The sequence below is a fragment of the Sebastes fasciatus genome, chromosome 15 (genome assembly GCF_043250625.1).
Source record: "Sebastes fasciatus isolate fSebFas1 chromosome 15, fSebFas1.pri, whole genome shotgun sequence".
NCBI lineage: Eukaryota > Metazoa > Chordata > Actinopteri > Perciformes > Sebastidae > Sebastes > Sebastes fasciatus.
This window is the reverse complement of record NC_133809.1, coordinates 17885406-17905216: the sequence shown is the minus strand read 5'-3', so window position 1 is coordinate 17905216 and position 19811 is coordinate 17885406. Positions and strand designations below refer to the sequence as shown.

General features: G+C 41.6%; 1 protein-coding gene across 2 annotated transcripts; it reads right to left on the bottom strand.

Moving 5' to 3' along the window:
- Positions 1 to 2112: 2112 nt before the first annotated feature.
- Positions 2113 to 19709, bottom strand: peli2 (pellino E3 ubiquitin protein ligase family member 2). Of its 2 annotated transcripts, XM_074660114.1 has the most exons (7): positions 19653 to 19709; positions 19366 to 19452; positions 10966 to 11095; positions 7398 to 7499; positions 5605 to 5802; positions 5250 to 5438; positions 2113 to 5084 (listed from the first exon to the last, which is right to left on the bottom strand). In XM_074660114.1, exons 2-7 carry the CDS (start codon positions 19440 to 19442, stop codon positions 4506 to 4508), a joined length of 1275 nt encoding a protein of 424 aa, XP_074516215.1. In that variant the 5' UTR covers positions 19443 to 19452; positions 19653 to 19709; the 3' UTR covers positions 2113 to 4505. The 2 variants fall into 2 exon arrangements, with proteins under 2 accessions (XP_074516215.1, XP_074516216.1); XM_074660115.1 differs by lacking the exon at positions 19653 to 19709 and having other exon boundaries at positions 19366 to 19596.
- Positions 19710 to 19811: the final 102 nt, after the last annotated feature.

Below are 19811 nucleotides of genomic sequence, written 5' to 3'. Positions count from 1 at the left end.
CAACTCATAGAGTCTGAGATTAAAACATAAAAACAGCAGTATTGGCGTACGGCACTGGACCAGACAACAACAACATTTTGAAGCCCTGTCTAATGAAAGACACTATTGAGTTGTATAAAGGGGAATGTAGGATTTAGGGTGTTTGGAACTTTACTCATTCTGTAGGAATTTAAAAAATTAGGATATCTTGGCCTTTCCTGCTTTAATTTTTTTCATCTGTCTCTTTAGACCTCCCCAACTTTATGGAAGTGTAATACTAAAACGCTGGACTACCCCTTTAATACCATGAGTTTATTCACTGCATTCATTGACATACAATCTCAACACTTCACATATTCCATAAACCAGAGGTTCTCAATCTTTTTTCAGCCAAGGACTCCTTACAAGATAGAGAATATACCGGGGACCCCTCGTGTGTGTCCTTTGGAATAATTTGACATAGCCTTTTTTTTTACGCTTCTAGTCTTAGTTATGTGAAAGAACATAAAAAGATATTAGACATGTATTAAACATATGTGCAGATTCTAGGAGTTATAGATTTGTTAGATTAAAACATAATCCATGAACTATTATATCATATATTTAAAAATGAAAATATTATTCGTTGGACTATGAAGCCTTTTGTATATATATATATATATATATATTAAAATAATAATGATGTGTATGTGTGTTATTATCCAAAGAGGACCTTTTTAGTACAATTGTAATGCAACTGATGCAGCTGAAAAATATGATCCTGTAAAATTGAGTTGTGTGGCTGTGAAGTGTTAGAAGTTAATTAGGTTTAAAAAGGTGATGATAGAAGTACTAAGGTTTATGTCAATCTATTACAAAGACCAGCGTCAGTATAACACATGAACCTCACTTTCTCATACAGGAAGCTGGTTCAAGAAGAAAAAAAATATTGTATCATTCCACTTTATTTGCATAACCCTGCCCTGCTTAAGGCAGGGGAGCCACCGAGTGATCTCAAAATTAGCATGCTGTCACCTTCAGTGTCTCTTCTGTCATTCAGAAAAACAGGCAAGTGTGCAGACACATGAACCCATCTCACATCTACTGCAGAAATGTTAATTAGGAAGCATGGCATCCCACAGCTCCATTCCTCTCCAAACGCCTAACTGACACGTTATGTATTTAAATCCCTTTCATGTGCCCTTATTATAGAGGAGATGAAGTCACATGCGAATGATGGAAAATGTCATCATCGTACAATATTTTTTTTCTCATGCACATAAAAATAAAAGCTAAAAATTGCTCACGACTGTGCATATTTGTCAGCCATGTCTTGTGTATGATGCCAGGATTTAAATATGGAATAAATCTAAGGACAGTGTAATCAATTTGAAAAAAAATACAAAAACAAAGACAAATGGGATGTTAAAGATGAATCAGTAAATGTCCAACTATAAATAAACAGCCTACATATCTACTGTGGTGGCATAATTGCACATATAAAGGATTTTTTCAGGCATGCAAATTTAGTCATTTCAATTTATCTTGTTTCAACTGTATTTTTACTGTATTTATACTGAGTCTTTTTCATAATAAACATCAAACTTCCATTTCTTTGCTCTAATGTTTTGGGCTATTGAATGCCGCAGGCTCAGTGGTTTGGTGGGCTTAATGCCAACCTCTCTATTGTTGAGGAAATAGTGCCCTCTTGTGGCCTCAGAGGGAAACTACACTCAGCACTGAGCACCAGGGAAATGTTGCTCATGCAGTCATTTTCTATGGTAAATATTAAGATGAGGCGGATAAGATATAAATGAAAAGTGAATGAAACAGACTTCAAGAAAAAAATTTATCCCTTATCTCACAAAATACTGCGTTTGATAGAGCTATCACAATCCAGGGGCTATTTTGGCAAAAGATAGCAGGGAAATGCTCATGCTGAGGAATGATGAAACACGTATGTAACTGTGATTAAACATTACTGCGGTGTTGTGCGTACACAGCTGAGACATCTGGAGTTCAAAGGCTTCATAAAAAGTAGCTCCGTCAACTGCACATACCCTTTAAACCACTGAATCAATACCACACCCTTACAGGACTGTCAGATCTTTAAGAAGGCCTGAAATCTGAGAGACAAACCGACTCACTTGGAAGTTACTTTTAAAAAATATTTTATTCTTTGCAAAGGAGGCATCAGGAGCATCAGTGCGTTCTATGGCTTGTGTACAGAGTTCCTGTAGGAGACAAAATCATAGAACAAGCCCTTGGGTGAACCGAGGGCCCCACCCATGTTTACCAAGGAGGAATGTTTGAGGCAGCTACTCTGCAGCTGTTACAGAACACGGTCTTAAGCAAAGGGCACAGTGTTTGAGCTGTGAGTATTAGAGAGGAATGCTACTGTACAATACGTGGCTTAGTACTTGACCCCGCTTGGCGGTTACATAATATCTGGAGAAATCAAGTGATACAGAAATGCTCTGTGGTATGAGTGAAGCGTAACGGCTACTGATGTTTCTCTTAGGAAGGATCCAAAAAGGACAAATCCTCCAGCAGTCCACCACTGCTACTGAGGTCAAATCTTTGTGAAGTCAAGGAGCCCTTAATCAAGGTGGATTCTGCCCCTCGTAATTTCATTCATCAAATGCAACCTGAAGAAAATTTGCTATAATAGGAACGTTACCGTCAACATCTCATCATTTCAATGCTCAATATAGTATTTGATAAACAGAATGAATGCCTTCGACTACCCTCTACATATGGGCACAGTCTGGTAAGCTAACATCGCAGAAGGAACGCACAGATTCGTCCCAGATTCTTTAGTTTCAATTCATCTGCTACTTTGTTTTTTTGGACAACTTGACTCATCCGCACACACAATAGAACTTACCAAATTTGGCATGATGTGCGATAATATCATTATTCCCATGGAGCTGGTCGCGAGCAGCTGAACAGCCTCGACTGTAATCCAGAGCTGTCAACACTCCACCGTAGCAGCCGTTTGGGTTTAGGATTGTTTACAGAAACACTTTGGATCGGAGAAGAGTGGTCGTTACATCTTGCATGTGGAGAAAAAAAAACAAAAAAAAAACAGCTCCTCCTTATATTTGGTATAATCTCTGGATGCTGCTGAGACTGTGCCCAGGTTTGACAGCGTACAAATCATTGGATCAGACCCAGCGTGGGATAAAGCTAACAACAGTGCAGATTGAATACAGTACATGTGTGTGGGGCAGGCACGCAGCTAGCAAGCAGTTGCGGTTGATGCATATGGTAGTACAGTTCCAATGTTGTCTTTCACTGCGATAATAGGCCTTACCTATACCTTTAACGGCACATCGAGAAAGCAAGTCGTATCAGTAAAGTACCACCAGTTAGGAGAGTCAATGTATTTCAGTACATTACATTCATTGTCAAACCCTGCGAGGTTGGTTTAATTCCTGTGTTCTCTGGTTGTGTTTTGGATGGTGGGCGAGATCATAGAAAGGGGATTGGGGTGAAATGATGCACGAGGGCGATTTAAACAAAGCCCAAGGGCACCCACACAGTCCAACCCACACACACACACACACACACACACACACAATCACACATGCATGCACACACTCTCAAACATTCTCACACACATTATTTATGCAGGAGAAAAAATATATTAACATTTGCATTACAAAACAGTACAAGGGCCTCAGTGTAGTAAAATACGTCTTCTGTCGGATAAAAATGTGTTGAAGAATCCGTGTGGGCCGTCAATTCCTTATATGTATGCAAAACTATCTCTCCCTTTGCCTTCAACAAAACATCTTTTCCTCATTTATTAAAAATATTCCCATGGTTTAATGGGATTTGAGGCACTGGATTATATCTCTGTACACAAAATGTATTTTTTCACCTCCTCAAAAGTTTGTTCAGCAAATGGAAGCCAAAAATCTGGAGAGCTACATGATCTAGATGCCATTAGGGGTTCAGGGCCGACGGGGCGATGGGGAACACTTAGATAGTTAGACCCCAAGTTTCTCCTGGCTTTTCTCCCAGCCAACAGTCCAGCTGTCTGGCTCTGTAAAAACGTTGTCACAAACACACCAGGAATTGAACTATAAACCCCTTTTTCTTCTCCAACAGGCCCAAATACATCAATGTTACCCGGTTCAGTCTTATTCATGAGTAGAATTCATTCTTTCTATCCTTAATTCTGCGGCCCTCTGATGGAAAACCAGCAGTCATTGTAGTTTAAAACAGCCGTGTTTAAAGCGGTTGGATTGCAGGACAGCTGAAACAGTATTTCATTCTGGACGAGCAAGGCATCTGTGGTCCAGTGTGCTCCACGTCTCTGTATCCCACCGTGGCCATCCAAATAGCCACAAGAGGCCCCGAACAATCTGTAATGGCTCTCTGTTGTGCAGAATCCACAGTATATGACCAGAACGTGAGAAGACTTACTCCTTTGCACAGCTGGCTTACATGAACAAAAGAAAGCACAAAATAATCGGAACAGTTTCACAGCATGTTGGCATTCCTGTCTAATCTCCGCTGCCGGGGCAGGACCCTCCGGCTCAGTCCACCGGGCCCTGGAAGATTAGCTTGGCACAGCCCTGAGCGAGGCCGAGCTGGGTGGCACAGAAGGGGCAGGCGGCGTGGAAGGCGTGGGTGCCGTGGGGCAGAGGGATCTCCGCCCAGTACTTGACTGACTTCTCTGAACACACGTGTCCACACGGCACAAAGGCATGAGTGGGCGCACCTGTGTCCACGTAGAAGGCCGGCTCGCAGCCCAGCCACAGCGGCACGTAGGGCCCGACCATCCGGCACATGGGGCACTCTCGCTGGTTGTTGGGCCCCTGCTCCGAGCGGTGGCCCCAGTTGTGGTAGCCGTGCACGTGGCCGCAGCCCAAGTAGACCCAAGGCTGCTTTTCCTCCAGAGAGGAGAGGGCGCGGCTGCGTTGCATGCTGGGGAAGGCGAGCGTGTTGAGACCGACGGGGCACTGGGGGCGCGCTGCGTTGATCTCCTGCCTGAGAGCCTCCAGATGCTTTTGGGTGGGAGTGTGAAAGAGGCCTTCTGCAGTACGCCACAGCAAAGTGGCTCCACACAGATCCACCAGGGAGCCGTCCTGCAGGATATTACTCTCATGCTCCACCTGCATTGGGTAATGTAGCAGACACGCATTTAGTATCACTTAACTGATCTCATGCATGTAACCATCATAACCGTATTCTATTTGAGTTGAGAAACATCTGCTTCATTTAAGTCACAGCGACATTTGTGCTGTTGCTGTATATACTGTATGTGTGGAGCTACTGACCAGTTTGCCGGGGGTCTGTGCAGAGCGGGTCTCTCTCAGCGTGTAAACATCCCCACAAACAGAGATCTCTCTCCAGACGCCAGGCTTCGACTCCTCCGTGAACCCGCCCTTCGGGTGCATTACCAGCACGCCATTGGTTGTCAGTCCGTCCATGTGGCCGTCAGGGTTCTTCCATTTTGCGGCTTTCTCCTATAGGCGAGACGGAGCACAGATGCAAACTGATGTGCTGTGTGGCAGTTGTTTCTCTGGTTAAAACTCTGCTAGAACTACATTTAAAAGGCACAAACTGGACATCAAACCGTAGTGAGGAGGTACTGTATATCTACTGTACCATGGTACACTAGCTAGTAATTACCCCAAGGAAGATGTTTTTGGAAGAATCAAAACCAGCTGCGTAGATGCGAGCAACGTAAGGCGGGATCCGCTCGCAGACAACTCGGCAGGCAAACCGGGAGATGGTGCTCTGTGTGATGGGGGTCTCCTCTCCTTCCTGGCTTCCTGCTACTGTGTCAGTCACCACAAAGTCTATGGGACTCTCAGTGGAACGGCCGATCTACAAAACAACACAGGGAATAATCAATATCATGCTATATTATTAGATTGTTTCTTGTGATTTCTTGTCAATATATTGGCATGGGTGAAATGGGGTTTGTTTTTAATTCCCTGCAGAGTAGGGCTGCAACTAACAATTATCTTAATTGTGGATTAATCTGTCAATTATTTTCTCGATTAATCGATTAGTTGTTTGGTCTATAAAATGTTAAAAAAATTGTGAAAAATATCAATCACTGTTTCCCAAAGCCCAAGATGATGTCTTAAAATGTCAAAGATATTCAGTTTACTGTCATAGAGGAGTAAAGAAACCAGAAAATATTCACATTTAAGAAGCTGGAATCAGAGAATTCTGACTTTTTTTCATATCAAATAATTAAATAATAATCGATTAATAGTTGCAGCACTACTGCAGACCTTTGAACTGAACTGTTCTGCTTCCCAGCAGTTCAGCCATTTGTCAGGTTGTGGCGGTTTGACATCTGAATGACACAAGATCATGATGCTGTGTGCGTGTGTGTGTGTATGTGTGTGTGTGTGTGTGTGTGTGCACCAAAGTGTGTCTCAGCATTTTTACCAAAGTTTCATGCAGCAGCATGTCGTTATATCAGTGCATCTCTGAAGAGAATTCAAGTGTCATTTTTTCTTCGCAAAAATAATATTTCAGATTATTTTTAAGCAGACCACAGATATAAATACTGAGAAATGTCCGAACAGTTCTCAAGCTGAACAAGCAGCGGTAAAAATAAGCATTTCCCCCTTTCATTTCCTCATTTTTTTCATCTCAAAAATGTCCTGTCTTTTGAATAGTTTCCCCTCCTCCGCTGTGTCTGTGTTTCTATTTATTCAGTGTTGTTCAAAGACACATGGATACAATACAGGGCTGAATGTGAGGCACGTGTCTGCAGTGCTGACTTCCCTCTGGTCATCGTCTCCTTGCTGTACATTCACATTAATGCTACAGACAGAACAGTTGACAGTACACATACAAGACTCATGCACTCACTGGTGGAGTGGAAGGTTCAGGGGGGGGGAAACCAACTAAAAGTGCAGAGATTTTGAATCTCTGCAGGAGTAGCTGCAAATATTCTTAATTAAATGTAGAGCTCAAAAGTTCAGTCAATCGACTAAGAATAAAACAGCAACTATTTTGATAATTCCTTCATTTTGCAGTCAATTTTCAAGAAGAAAATGCCAAAGATTCGATTACACCATCTCAAATGTAAGGTTTCGAGGCTTCTCTTCATCATTTATAGTATTAAATTATATATATATATTTGGGTTTGGATTGTAAAAAAACAATCAATTTGAATTAGGGCGGTCAAAGTTAACGCGATAGTAACCCATAATAATGGGTTCTATGGGTACCCACGAGTCTCCCCTTTACAGATAATGCCCACTTTATGATAATCACATGCAGTTTTGGGCAAGTCATAGTCAAGTCAATTTGAATACATCCCCTTTCGCTCTGGGAAATTATAATGGATCAATAAAGAAAGTAATCGTTAGTTGCAGCCCTAATCAAATGTTGAGGATTCAACAGGTTATTCAAAGTACAATCCTAACAGGTAACAGTGTCATTTAATGGGTCTTTACCTGAAACATGTCTGTGTCTTTATCATGGCAGTACTCCACCACTACCGTGTGGTTCCTGGACAGTGTGTAGGAGATGCTGTGTTGGCCTTTACAGTTCACAGCCTGAAATATAACAAAAAAACACATTACAAACATGCAACATGTTGTGATACCATATTAAACATAAAAGATACGTACTTTAACGAGTATAAGCACACCAACAAGGGAGTGTTTTACTGTTTTGTGTTATAGTGAAAGAGGAGAAACCCTTTGATGTTTTAGTTTGTGGCTTTAACACCAGATATGAGAGTGCCACTGGTTCACAAACAAGAGCCACACCACCATACGCCTTATGCAATCATTGCATCGCTGCTGAGGGGAAATTACAGGTCAGGGCAAAACAAACCCCGCTATTAAAATGCACTCAATTGATGAGTCACATCCTACGATTCAGAACGGCTATAGTGCTTGCAGGAAGAGAATATATGTTTGTTCTCATTTCCACCCTGTTATTCACAACAACAACAAATTCTCAGGCTTTTTATTACAATGAATTATTACTGGGTTTCCTTATAACAGACATTAAAACCAGAACATTTCTTACAATCTGCGGCAGGAATTTCTGGCAGAGGAACAGGGAAGAGCGTGTAAAGTCACACTCCCATGACAGTGACCATAAACTGCCCACTGGCCTCAGTTAACACGAGCTTGCCTACCAGCTGAACTGCCACTGTCAGTCAGTGTAGTTGAGGCAGGGTGGGTTAAAGCCACTCAGGCTCAGCTCCCATCAACACTTTACCACATGCCACTATCATTGCGGTCTAATCTGCGAATTCCATTTCCCAAACACCCCCCCCCTCTTTGTCACGTGCAAGAGGGAAAGAGGGAGAGCGAAAGTGGGTCATCAGCGCTGCCACGCTCTGCTGTAACATCAGAGACAGACGGGGACAAATGTCATCATCGCATGCAGTCTTGTCTCGACTGCGCCGCTACAAACAAATGGCGCTCCACCTGTTCAGCGGCTAAAAGAAGCTCACGCACACTCCAAACAGAAACGTATATTTTTATCAGCACAACACCACACCCCCTAAAATGTCTCACACCCTTCCTCAGTTGAAGGATTGAAAACAAAAACACAGCCATGAGCCATCCAGCTCCCCCCGAAAGGAAGGCCAGTGTGTTAACAATCACACTTGCACAAATGCAGTAATTGAGATCAAGTGGGGAGATGAGAAAGCAGGGGCAGGATTTGAATAGGAGGCTGACAGTGGCATCATGGGAGCTCCTCATTATCTGTCATGAACACCAGAGTGTGCACAGACACGTGAGCTTCCCCTCTCAGCTTCTGTGCCACAGAGCACTCTCAGTTCATTCGTATGAGACTGCTGCGCTGTGAGGGAGCCGGAGCAGGTCGGTGGACTGCTGCTGTCGAAAAAGAAAATAACAGAAAAACGGGAGATGGCTTGGTTCATTTGACTCCTTACTCAAAAAGAAGGCTCTCCTAAAATCAAGTTTGCCACCCTGTTTGTCCCTTAAAAAGGGGAACACCACCTACATTAAGAATTTCAATGTTGTTTCCATGGCCTTGGAAAGTTCAATCAATATTTGTGAACATGAGCTACTCTCTCTCAAAGCCAGAAAACAGAGAAGTAAATCTCAAACTGGTGATGTCATAGGGTATAAAGTGCAGAGCTGCTCCATAGACAATGAATGGGAGATTGATTTTATGGACCCACAGAATGTTTGTTTTGAACGTGTTGTCATTGTGATACAAAAAATGTTCCCATATACTCGGAACATTCCCCTAGGTGCTCTCAGCGTCATCTATAACAGTGATTCTCAAAGTGTGGTCCGGGGCTCTCTGTCAGGGGGTCTGCAAAATAATTTGCTTTGAACTATGAAATTGTGCTGTGTCGTTAAAAAGTACATATCAACAGATGGGGACCATTTGCACCAATAAAACAAGCACATGGTGTCCATAACTCCCGTTAGCTTTGGGCCAATAGATACTCTGATATGATTGGGACACATCACGTCAATCTGTCACGAATCAGTCACTTCACTCAGGGTGTAATGAACATTTCCTGCTGCAGCTTAGCTTAGCTTATTATTATTACGGGAGACCAAAATGTGTCAGGTGTCTTCAGGTGCTAGCGATCAAAGTCGTGAAGCCGGCCAAGATAAAGCGATATCTGATAACAAATCACCTGTAATATCAGGGCAAAACAAAGTGGTGTCAGCATGATTCAAACTGAAATGTGTTTCTGTTTATCACTATCAAACAGGTCTGAAGTATTTAGGTTGGAAAGTTTTATAATACAAATAGTTCCAGTGGCATCTAAGACTATAAATGGTATTAAGCATTATGCTTAATTAGGGTTCCGATTATGAGGGGGTCCTTGGAAGATGTTCTCCCCTATAAGTGGTCCATGGGCCCAAAAAGTTTGAGAATCCCAAATCTACAACATCTCTCCCTATTCATTGCCTGTGGAGCAGTTCACTTTATACCCTATGACATCACACGTTTTAGCACTCTAGTCTTTGAATTTGTGAGATAATTGTTCATGTTTACTACTATGTTTTGGATCACCTTACACCATAAAAAATAACGTGTGAATTTGAAAATGGGCGTAGTTCCCCTTGACCTTGTTTACAGCTGGTAGTGCAGGCAACTGCAACAACTTCCTCTTCAAGTCAGCCTCCAGATCCCAGGCCTGGCAACAGGGTGGCAGAGAGGAACCATGGTGAAAAAGGTGAAGAAGGTCACAGCAGTTCCCATATCTGACACAGCCTGTGACTAATTGTTTAAAGGGTGCTCTTTGCTCAGTTGTGCTGTGCAGTGAAAACGGTCTGAGAAACAACTTGTAGTGTGGAGCAGCAGAAACATTTAGCCATATTTCATAGGCCGCTGCAGCACAATGTTCAGCTCAAAGATGACTGGAATGATGCACAAATCTCTGCGATGAAAAAGCCTCTGTCACAGGAAAAACCTCTGCGCAGATACCAGGAGTCAAGTTCCACAAGGTGAGAGTAACCTGAACCAGAGGGCCTGTGCTGGCCGGCGAGTTAAACTCCCAACAAATGTCTGGAATATTGGCCTCCAAGAGGTGCAGAGGTAAGCAGGTCCTTTCGCTTGTTTAGCAGTTTTTGCATGGGAACCGACGGCAGGAGGAATGCAGGAAGGCAGACGTGTTATACTGGACGAGGCAGTTTCTGGCAGGCGATCCAGTGCAAAGAAAAGCTATGAGGCCCGGCTAGGAACTACAGTTATTGTACTGGAAATGTCAACATTAAGGTCTGCCAACAATAATGTAAAGGAGTTCACTGCAGTAGTAAGCTACTGGAAACCCACTCTGCTGCTCTGAAAAAGTCTGTTGTGTTTCAAGATTTTCCTGCAGTTGTAAGTCCTCTACCTTTAATCTGCTGAGTTCAATTCAAATCACCCTGAGTGCAATAACAAAATGACTCATCACCCTCTGTCTCAGTTATTCATTATACATTTTTATCTAACATCAATAGACAAGGAGACTCCTTCTGACTGAGAGTCTGTTCAATAAATCACGTATTCATCCTGTGATCTGTTGTGTACCTTGCTGGCCTGGGGTGTGTTGAGGATGTGCACAGTGCTCGGCTTAACACCATTGGCTTTGGTCCTCCTGTACAGCGCAAATCTGCTTTTCCGTCTCCCCCGATCTCCGTTGGGCAGAGAGCCATTGTACCTGTCATGGAAGGGGTGGAGGGAAGGACAGTAAATTAGCAAAAACAATTTAAAAAAATGTTATGAAGATGCAAACCATCTTTTGTAGCTGCTAAAAAACACGTGTCCAATGCGATTTACAGGCTAAAGTCTTGTAATCGTATAACAAGTAATCGTGGAGAATTAGAAACATTCATGTGTTGTGAAAAGCAGCTTTGCCATGCATTACATCACTGGCAATCTAATGCACCCTATTAGCAATCTAAGCGTTACCTTGGATAATGTCTCTCATTACATAATGCACTCTGGTGCTTGTGATTTCAGCGAGCCAACTCTGTGTAAACTGCAGCTGTTCTCTTGCTCCGTGTCCCGGGCAGGAGCAGGTTTTAAGATGCACGTCAGGTTTGGGAACGCACAGTCCGGGGCGGAGAGCTGGCTCACATGACTGAGACACGTTCTCTCTCATAGCTGGATTTTCTACACTGATACAGAAAAGCTCTTAGATCTCAATTTCAAAGCTTCGGCTGCACCAGAAGAGCATGCTCTGTTTTCACTTCTCAATATCACACTCCAGTTTTGCCCCTCAGTCTAGCCTAGGCAGCTCCTTGTGAATGAAGAAACCCCTTCCGGTAGGACTGCTCCTCTCCCCATCCACCAGCTGGTTCCTACAGCTGGGACACCCCATGCTCTACTCCCATCCAACACACAGACCTTCTGTCACACACTCACATGGAACCACCCTGTGCTGAACTGACACCTTGCACAATGGAAATATCGCTTTTAAACGCCTCAAGTTTGCATAGCAGTGCATTTCATGAGGGAGTGAACTCTTGAAGTGCTACATAATCTGACATTTCTCCTCTTTGTTGCAACACAGTAGCAACAAGAGCTCCTTTCTTCTGCTCCCTACCTCCCTCCAAAGCTAGTCCACCTGTCCCGTGTCTCCTCACGGCTGGCCAGGCATGGAAACACATGGTCCCAGTCAGCACAGTGCACAAAGCTGGCCTGTAGGACAAGCCACCGACAGAGAGCTTGAGAGGTACTGGAGGATACTGTGGACAAAACTACCAACTAATACACCGACAGCAGGAGGAAAATGACAAAAATAATAGTGATTAAATAATTGTATTAGTGTTTTAAAATGTTTAGATTGTTCACTATGGCAAATACTCCTCAGCTTTTACTTCTAATGTTGATTATTGTCTAGTGGTGGCTTTCTTCTACATGTTGCTTTAGAAAGACATTCACTCTGGTAAATTTCTCCAATGTGGTCTTGACCCTAAATAAAATCCATAAGGAGCAGGAATACTGACAATCTCTCATTAATAAACACACATTTGAAGCTGAATTAACAGTGTGTTGACTCTATGCTCCAATTTCATTCGACCTGTCCTAGAAACTCCCCACCTAAATAAAGAGCAGCTAGGCCTGTATGTCATTCAGAGTAGGGCTGGGCCGTATGACTATAAATATATCGTCAAAACGATATCAAAATGTCAATCATGTATATTTTTCTGTATAGTTTCTATCCCAATATAGGTTAGGACCATATTTATTTATTTTTTCTCTAAAATGTCACTTAAAAAGGACTCTATGTAAGAATCAGAAATTGCATGTTAACAGCGAAACCTGTGGCCGTCAAGTCAGCGTCCTGTTGCTCGTGCTTGTGCTCGCTCTACATACACATGAACGAGCATCGATCAAAACAGTGAGGCGACACACGTCAGCTAAAACACAATATCACTATATTTCACCTGCTTGGCAGTAATGTTAGCTGACCAGACGAAGGTCTCTCCATGAATTGATGCGGATACCGTGTTTTCCTGCTTCAACCTCACCGACCGCGGTCAGAAGGAACAGGGGAGACACCGGAGTTTTGGTCGGAGACGATAACGTTACTCCCACTGTACATTCACTAGATATTCTCAGAGCTAAACTAACTCTTCTGCAGTGCGTAGCGTAACGCATGCACGTGAGAGGTGGAGCGAGAGAGCGAGTCAGTGAAGACAGGCAGCGGAGCAGAGTACTCCAACTCCGGCCCTGGAGACCAAAGCTACGGTCTCCCCTGTGTCTTCTGACCACACGGGCTTCACTAGATATAACTTTGCGTTTTTTTGTGCTTCCGTGTAGTTTGTGTTGCAGTCGGAGTTTGAACAGTGTAGCCACACGCGAGCACGCATGGGACACCGACCCGCAATGATTTATACGTGTTAGGACTTACAAACAGTACCTTTAAAACTGTTATGTTCATTATGCACTCAAGTTCTTAAAATGAGAAAATACTCAGTACTTTTCATTGATCAAGTATCAAAGTCACACAGGAGTATACAAAAATAGGCTATACCATGTGGTTATTTCATAATATAGACTATTTACTTATTGAACTACCAGAAAACATGCTTTATCATGATACATATTGCTATCGAGATATGAAATGACCTATTTCGTGATAGATTTTGGCCGTATCGCCCAGCTCTAGTTCAGAGTTCTAGTTGGATACCTGTGCCATGATGTCTCACACATAAGTACACAACACACAATGAGATGATGTGCAGCTTAGTGTTTCGTCATGATGAATTCTAACTGCAGAATTATAACCCTGTCTCTTTGAGAGACGCCACATGCCTCCTATTATTCACCATTACAATATTCTGTCATCTAAGAACCGCCACCGTCACATTAGCCAGGACAGGCTTTTTAAAGCTGCGCTCCAACCAATTGCGATCGCTTTCCCTTTTGACCTGTGCCAGACAGAGAGGCAGCGGATTTACCTTCCAATACTTAGGAGCGGGGATTAGAAGACTGTGGCGTATCACCTATCCTCCAGAGTTGCACTAAGGAGCCAACAGCACCTCCTACCTCTTATGCAAACATGAAAGGCTAGAATGAGGAGGAGGTATGCTGCATTGTTATAACACTCATTAGCATGACACAGAGGCAGGGTGGCCTTAAAGGGTCGCAGGAGAGGTTAGATGATGCTGCAAAGTAAGACTGCAGGCTATTAGTGCTTCAGATAGGTCACTGTGCAAACAGTACATCACCAGTACATGGGAGGCAGCCAGATGGCACAGTGAGTGAGAAGAGCATCAGTCAACTGACTCAGATTTAAGCTGCCATGGCCTCAAGTATCCATCTAACCTTGCACAAGACACTGACACCACACCAGCTTCAGCTACACCCTGACCTTGTTGTGGAGCTGAGGATGGCAAAAGGATAACTCTTCTCCTTCTTGGATGAATGTTGTTTTTTTTTTAAAAGGCATCGCATCTCAACAATCAGTGCCAGTTTGTACCAAAGTTGATTTGTACACTTCCTTTACGGAGCGGTTCTTTAGGGAGAAATGTACAAAGTTCAATCAATAGGCCCAGTCTCCCAGCCACAATGGACAGAGGAAGCTGAGGAGAGGCAAAGGCTGAGTACTGATCAATCCATCCTTTATTTCCAGGATACCCACACAGCCACAGCTCCCCCCCCCCCTCCTGCCTCCTCACTGACCAGCACCAAGCCAATCCGCCCAGGCAGAGATGGGGGGCAGCCATGCAAGTAATAAGAGCCACCACGGTCATGGCGACAAACCACTGAGGGAACTGCTGCTCAAACAAGCTTTGTTCCATGCTGTCAGCTATCTTGTCTACCATCAGTTTTATCAGTGGGATGTGATGTCATGGCAGTGATTATACACCCGTCACATCTGATTCAAATATGTGTCTTTATGTCAGGAGAGAGAACAAAAGTATCGGCTTCAAACATGCCACATGTTCAGCCCGCGGTAATAAGCAGTCAGCACTTTTTGTCCCTTATAATAAGCTGTGAGTGTATGGGTGGAGGGCAGGGGACAAAACCACACACACTCTGCATATGTATGTAACCTTTATAAGCAGCTCATTTCAAGTGCTTCGAGCAAAAGTTACGAGTAATTTCCACAGCACATTGAGCACAAACACTTAAAAATGCTCATTTTAAATCAGTTCCAGTACTGGCCACATTCCAGCCACTGATGACAGAGCAGGTGTTTTCCATAATGTGGCAGCCGTTGCCCTTGACATCAGTTTATGCATATAAACAAGATTGTTCAGAATGATAACTGGCTGCAGCTTCTCCTGAACAAATCCTGAATAAACACAGTTGTGGTTTTGAAATAGTTCTGACACAAAGAAAAGGACAGGATGAGACACGTATACTAATGCCACTTTAACTGCCTTGTTTACCCTCAACAGATTAGGGATGGGTAGGCCTATTGTTTAAAATTCTGCAACACTAGTGCCAATATAAGTCTCAGTATCAATGCCAAAACCATCAAAACCTTATTGAAAAGAATAAATGTGTTTTTTTTCCACAAACGCCTTTTTTAAATTTAACAAATGATGCCACATAACTCATATGTAAAATGCTGTCTAAACTAGGGCTGTGTAATGGCAAGAATCTGGCGATACGATACATATCATCATACGGGGATAACGATTCAAAATATTGCGATATATTGTGATTTTTTTTATTTAATTTTATGAAAACGGTTATAGTATAAAGAACACCATTTTAGAATAGGCAAAAATCACACATTTATACTTCATGCAAAAAACTGCATGTTTTTTTGTCCAAAACTGCAATATGATTATCATATTATGATTATAAAGTGGGCATGTCTGTAAAGGGGAGACTCGTGGGTACACATAGAACCCATTTTCATTAACATATCTTGAGGTCAGAGGTCAAGGGACCCATTTGAAAATGGCCCTTCCAGTTTTTCTTCTCCAAAATTTTGCATAACTTTGGAGCGTTATTCAGCGTCCTTCATGACAAGCTAGTATAACAGGATTCCTTCGGTTTTCAAGTTTCATTTGATGCCAGTATCTTCACTCTAGCTTTAAAACTGAGCCCACTACAACCTCCGAAAGATCGACAGCAGGCCGTCAGATTTTTAAGATATTAATAAAAAATCTATACACTATTTTGGAAAATCTATACAGTATCACAACACATAATATCACAATACTCATGTGTATCAATATTTTCTTACACCCGTAGTCTAAACACAATAATAAAGTCGTCTAAAATTAGCAACGTTTTGATCAGATCAGATCTGACTAGGCATTTAATGCTATCTTTCACTTTACAGCAGGTTTGGAACAAATGATCGACTGACTGATTAGTCGATCGATGTAAAACTAATCGTGATTGATGGTTTAAGTATTTTTTTCTAGTAAAAATGCTAAACAGTCATTGGTTCCAAGTGTTTAATTTGTTGGATTAGCAAAGAACAAATATATCCTGTTAGGTCATTTTTAGGTATGTACTTATCTGACTATTTCAGTCCCGATACCGATAGTGATACCTGGGCTTTGGGTATCGGCCGATACCGATCCAATACAAGTGTTTAATTATAAGCTGTATGCACTAGTGGCCCCATGTGTAAGGAAACATTAGGCTTGACTTAAACATTGCTTTCTTAACTTTGTAAAACAAAATGTAACAAATAAATACATAGATATAAATGTACTGAATTGTTATTATTAAAATAATAAATCATACACCAGCAACTGGGTAAAATAAAATCTTCAAAATTAACAGGAAATTACAATTCAAGTTTAAACCTTTTTAATGCAGCAACAAATCGGTCAAAACTTAAACAGGAATTAACATTCCAGTATATAATGTATATAGTATATAAACATAGAATTGAATTGAATATATCGGCCCCATTGTCACGGATATCCGATCCAGCTATTTGAGTCAGTGTTGGCCCGATATCCGATCCAGTATTGGTATCGGTGCATCCCTAGTAATTTTATCCATAAACAGTTACTCAAATTTTCCCCATTATTATATCATGATTTACATGGATGTTGTGATATAAAATTGCATATATCGTGATAAAGGATTTTATCCATATCCCCTACTCCTAGCTAGGGGTGTAAGAAAATATTGAAAATATCGACAATCGCAATATTATGTTTTGTGATACTGTATTGATTCTCAAAAACAGTGTATCGATTTTTTATCAATAGTTTGCATGCAAAGATAAACTAATTCAATACTTTATTTCATTTGCAAGGAGATGCGCCCTCTCAGTGTATGTGCACTCTGAAAGTAGTGCTATAATGGATGTTACGAGGACTGTGATAAATGCAGACGCACATCCAACTGTTCTGATTGCAAAACAACAACAACATTTTTCATATGGTGGTGTGTTCTATATACTATGACAGGTTTCCTAAAATTAAATTGCAATATATCGCCTTGCTTACAGTATCGCAATATTTTTTGTACTTTGTACTACTAACTTTTTTACTGCCTTTTTACTAACATGTTTTTGCACTATGGAACTGTGATGCTGGAAACTGGAATTTCCCTCAGGATCAATAAAGTTACTATCCATCTATCTATCTATCTATATTGAATCGTAAACCCCTGCATCATGATATCGTATCGTATCGCCAGATTCTTGCCAATACACAGCCCTACTCCTAGCTGATGTTGGTCTTTAGTGGTCCAAAATCCCAGTACCAGTAGAACTCCCCTACCTGACCATGTGGACAGCAGACATTAGTGATTGTAAAGAACTTGTGTGATTTCAAACTACTGGACGCAACAATGATATATAGGCCAATTTCAGCATCTTGGAAATATTACAAATGTCCTTGTAGTGCATGCATGAGTCTTAACCCTCCTATTGTCTTCCTGTCAACCGTGCAACTTTTGGTCTGGTTTAACGGTTTATAAAGCATAAACTATAAATAATCACCTAATTCTGTGTGACACCTTTTTAGCCAACATCGTTCCAACTCATAACCACAAGTTTTACTCTTTTTGGGGGGGAATTTATGGTTAATAAACATTATTTCCATGAAATTACACCTAATTTTTGAGTAAAAAAAAGCAGATTTCTTTTTATTATTTTGACTATAGTTAGTATCAGTGGAACACAATATTGATGGATTATCACAGATGGGTATATGTCAAAGTTTAGTCACGAATATTATAAATATTATAATATGAAACATTTTCAGTGGCAGCACATAATGACTAGCTAACTTCATTCCAACTCATTACCACAAGTTTTACCCTTTTTTTCTGTAATGTATGGTCAATAAACTTAATTATACATCCTTCTTTGAGTATAAAACTCCCCCCAGAAATTATGAATTACTTTCATCCATGTTATTTTGGGGGCAATCAGATGAAAGAAATCCTTATTTGTGATATGAAAACGGGTCAAATTTGAATGAACCCATTCCACAAATCCACCCCACAGACTGAAATACACATACTCTTCTTTGTTGTACGAACACAATGCTTTTTAAAATTCAATTTTCCTCTTAAATTATAACCCCACCTCCCTGTCACAAAACATTTTTTCAATATTGCCCAGAAGTGAATTATGTCTTGCTTTGAACATAATTATTGCGGTTTTAAATTTGACCAAATCCATGAATTTCAATGCATGTGACTTTAAAAACAGTGTGTTCCCTATATATCCCACATTATTTACTATCCTGATTGCTCTCTTCTGTAGTATGCATAATGGTTGTAAGTTGATTTTATAAGTGTTAAACCCCAAACTTCCACACAGTAATTCAGATATGGTGATACAAGTGAAGAATACAGAATGTGCAGTGATTTATGGTCCAGTATGTGTCCTGTTTTATCCTAAAACTGCTATGCTCTTTGTCAGCTTTGACCCGAGGAAAACAGGAAGGTTAAAGATATAAAGTTGTGTGGTCTGAGCTACAGATAGTTTTGAGAATAGGGAAGGACCCTGGGGTGCTGGGGGAGGGGACCATCACCACTTCCGAATTCCTCCAACTTTAAGGTAGGAAGGAGACACCCTGCTCAGAGAGGAGGAGTAGGGGGTTAATTTCACCCATTAGGTTAACCTAAAGTTATCCTGAACCAATCTATCTAGTGGAACATCTGTTGGTCCAGATGAAGCTGTTTTTCTTCCCCCAATATTGTGCAGAAAATGAAACCATCGCCACCAAACTCGTCGAAACGAAAACGTATACACATTTGTGATTGCGCACGTGTCTTGATTAGAGGAGTAACGTGAGTGAGTGACTCTAAACTGGGCTTCCCTCAACATATACAGTTATCTGTGTGTGTATAAGTCGATGATGGTCTAAAATAACAGTACTAACCATATCTTCAGAACTTAGAATCCTCACCGTCGCTAGGTTACCCTCTTTGTGAAACTTCCCCCAACATAAACACTCGCATTCACACGTAGAGGAAGCCTATAAAAGTAAAGTTATATATATAAAATATATACATATGTATGAGTAAAGCAGTACTTACCCCAGCACCACCAGCTCGCCGTACTTCACCGGGTCTTTGCACGGAGCGCAGTGCTCCTCTTGGCTCGACGAAAACATCCTGGCTTCACTGTGTAACATTAAAAGCTCTATTATACAGTAATATAACTCAAAAACCACCGGGAGTTAACCTTCAAAAAACACCGCAGGCTCTCATTTCAGATCTTATATATCCGGCGGCATATGTCTATATATATATATAAGCCAGTTTTCCTATAAATAAACTGCTCTCTAACTTCTTTTAGCGTGACATGGCAAAATGTAACTTACTTGGCGGTTGAATCCGCTCTGAAGCAGATACACAAACAGCGAAGAGCAGGGCCGGACTGTACCATTCTCTTCTTCTTTACTTTCTGTAGGGGGGGGCTCCTTACCGAATATTTGTTTAAAACAGTGTTTTTGACTTAAATGTGATGTGTATTGTCATAA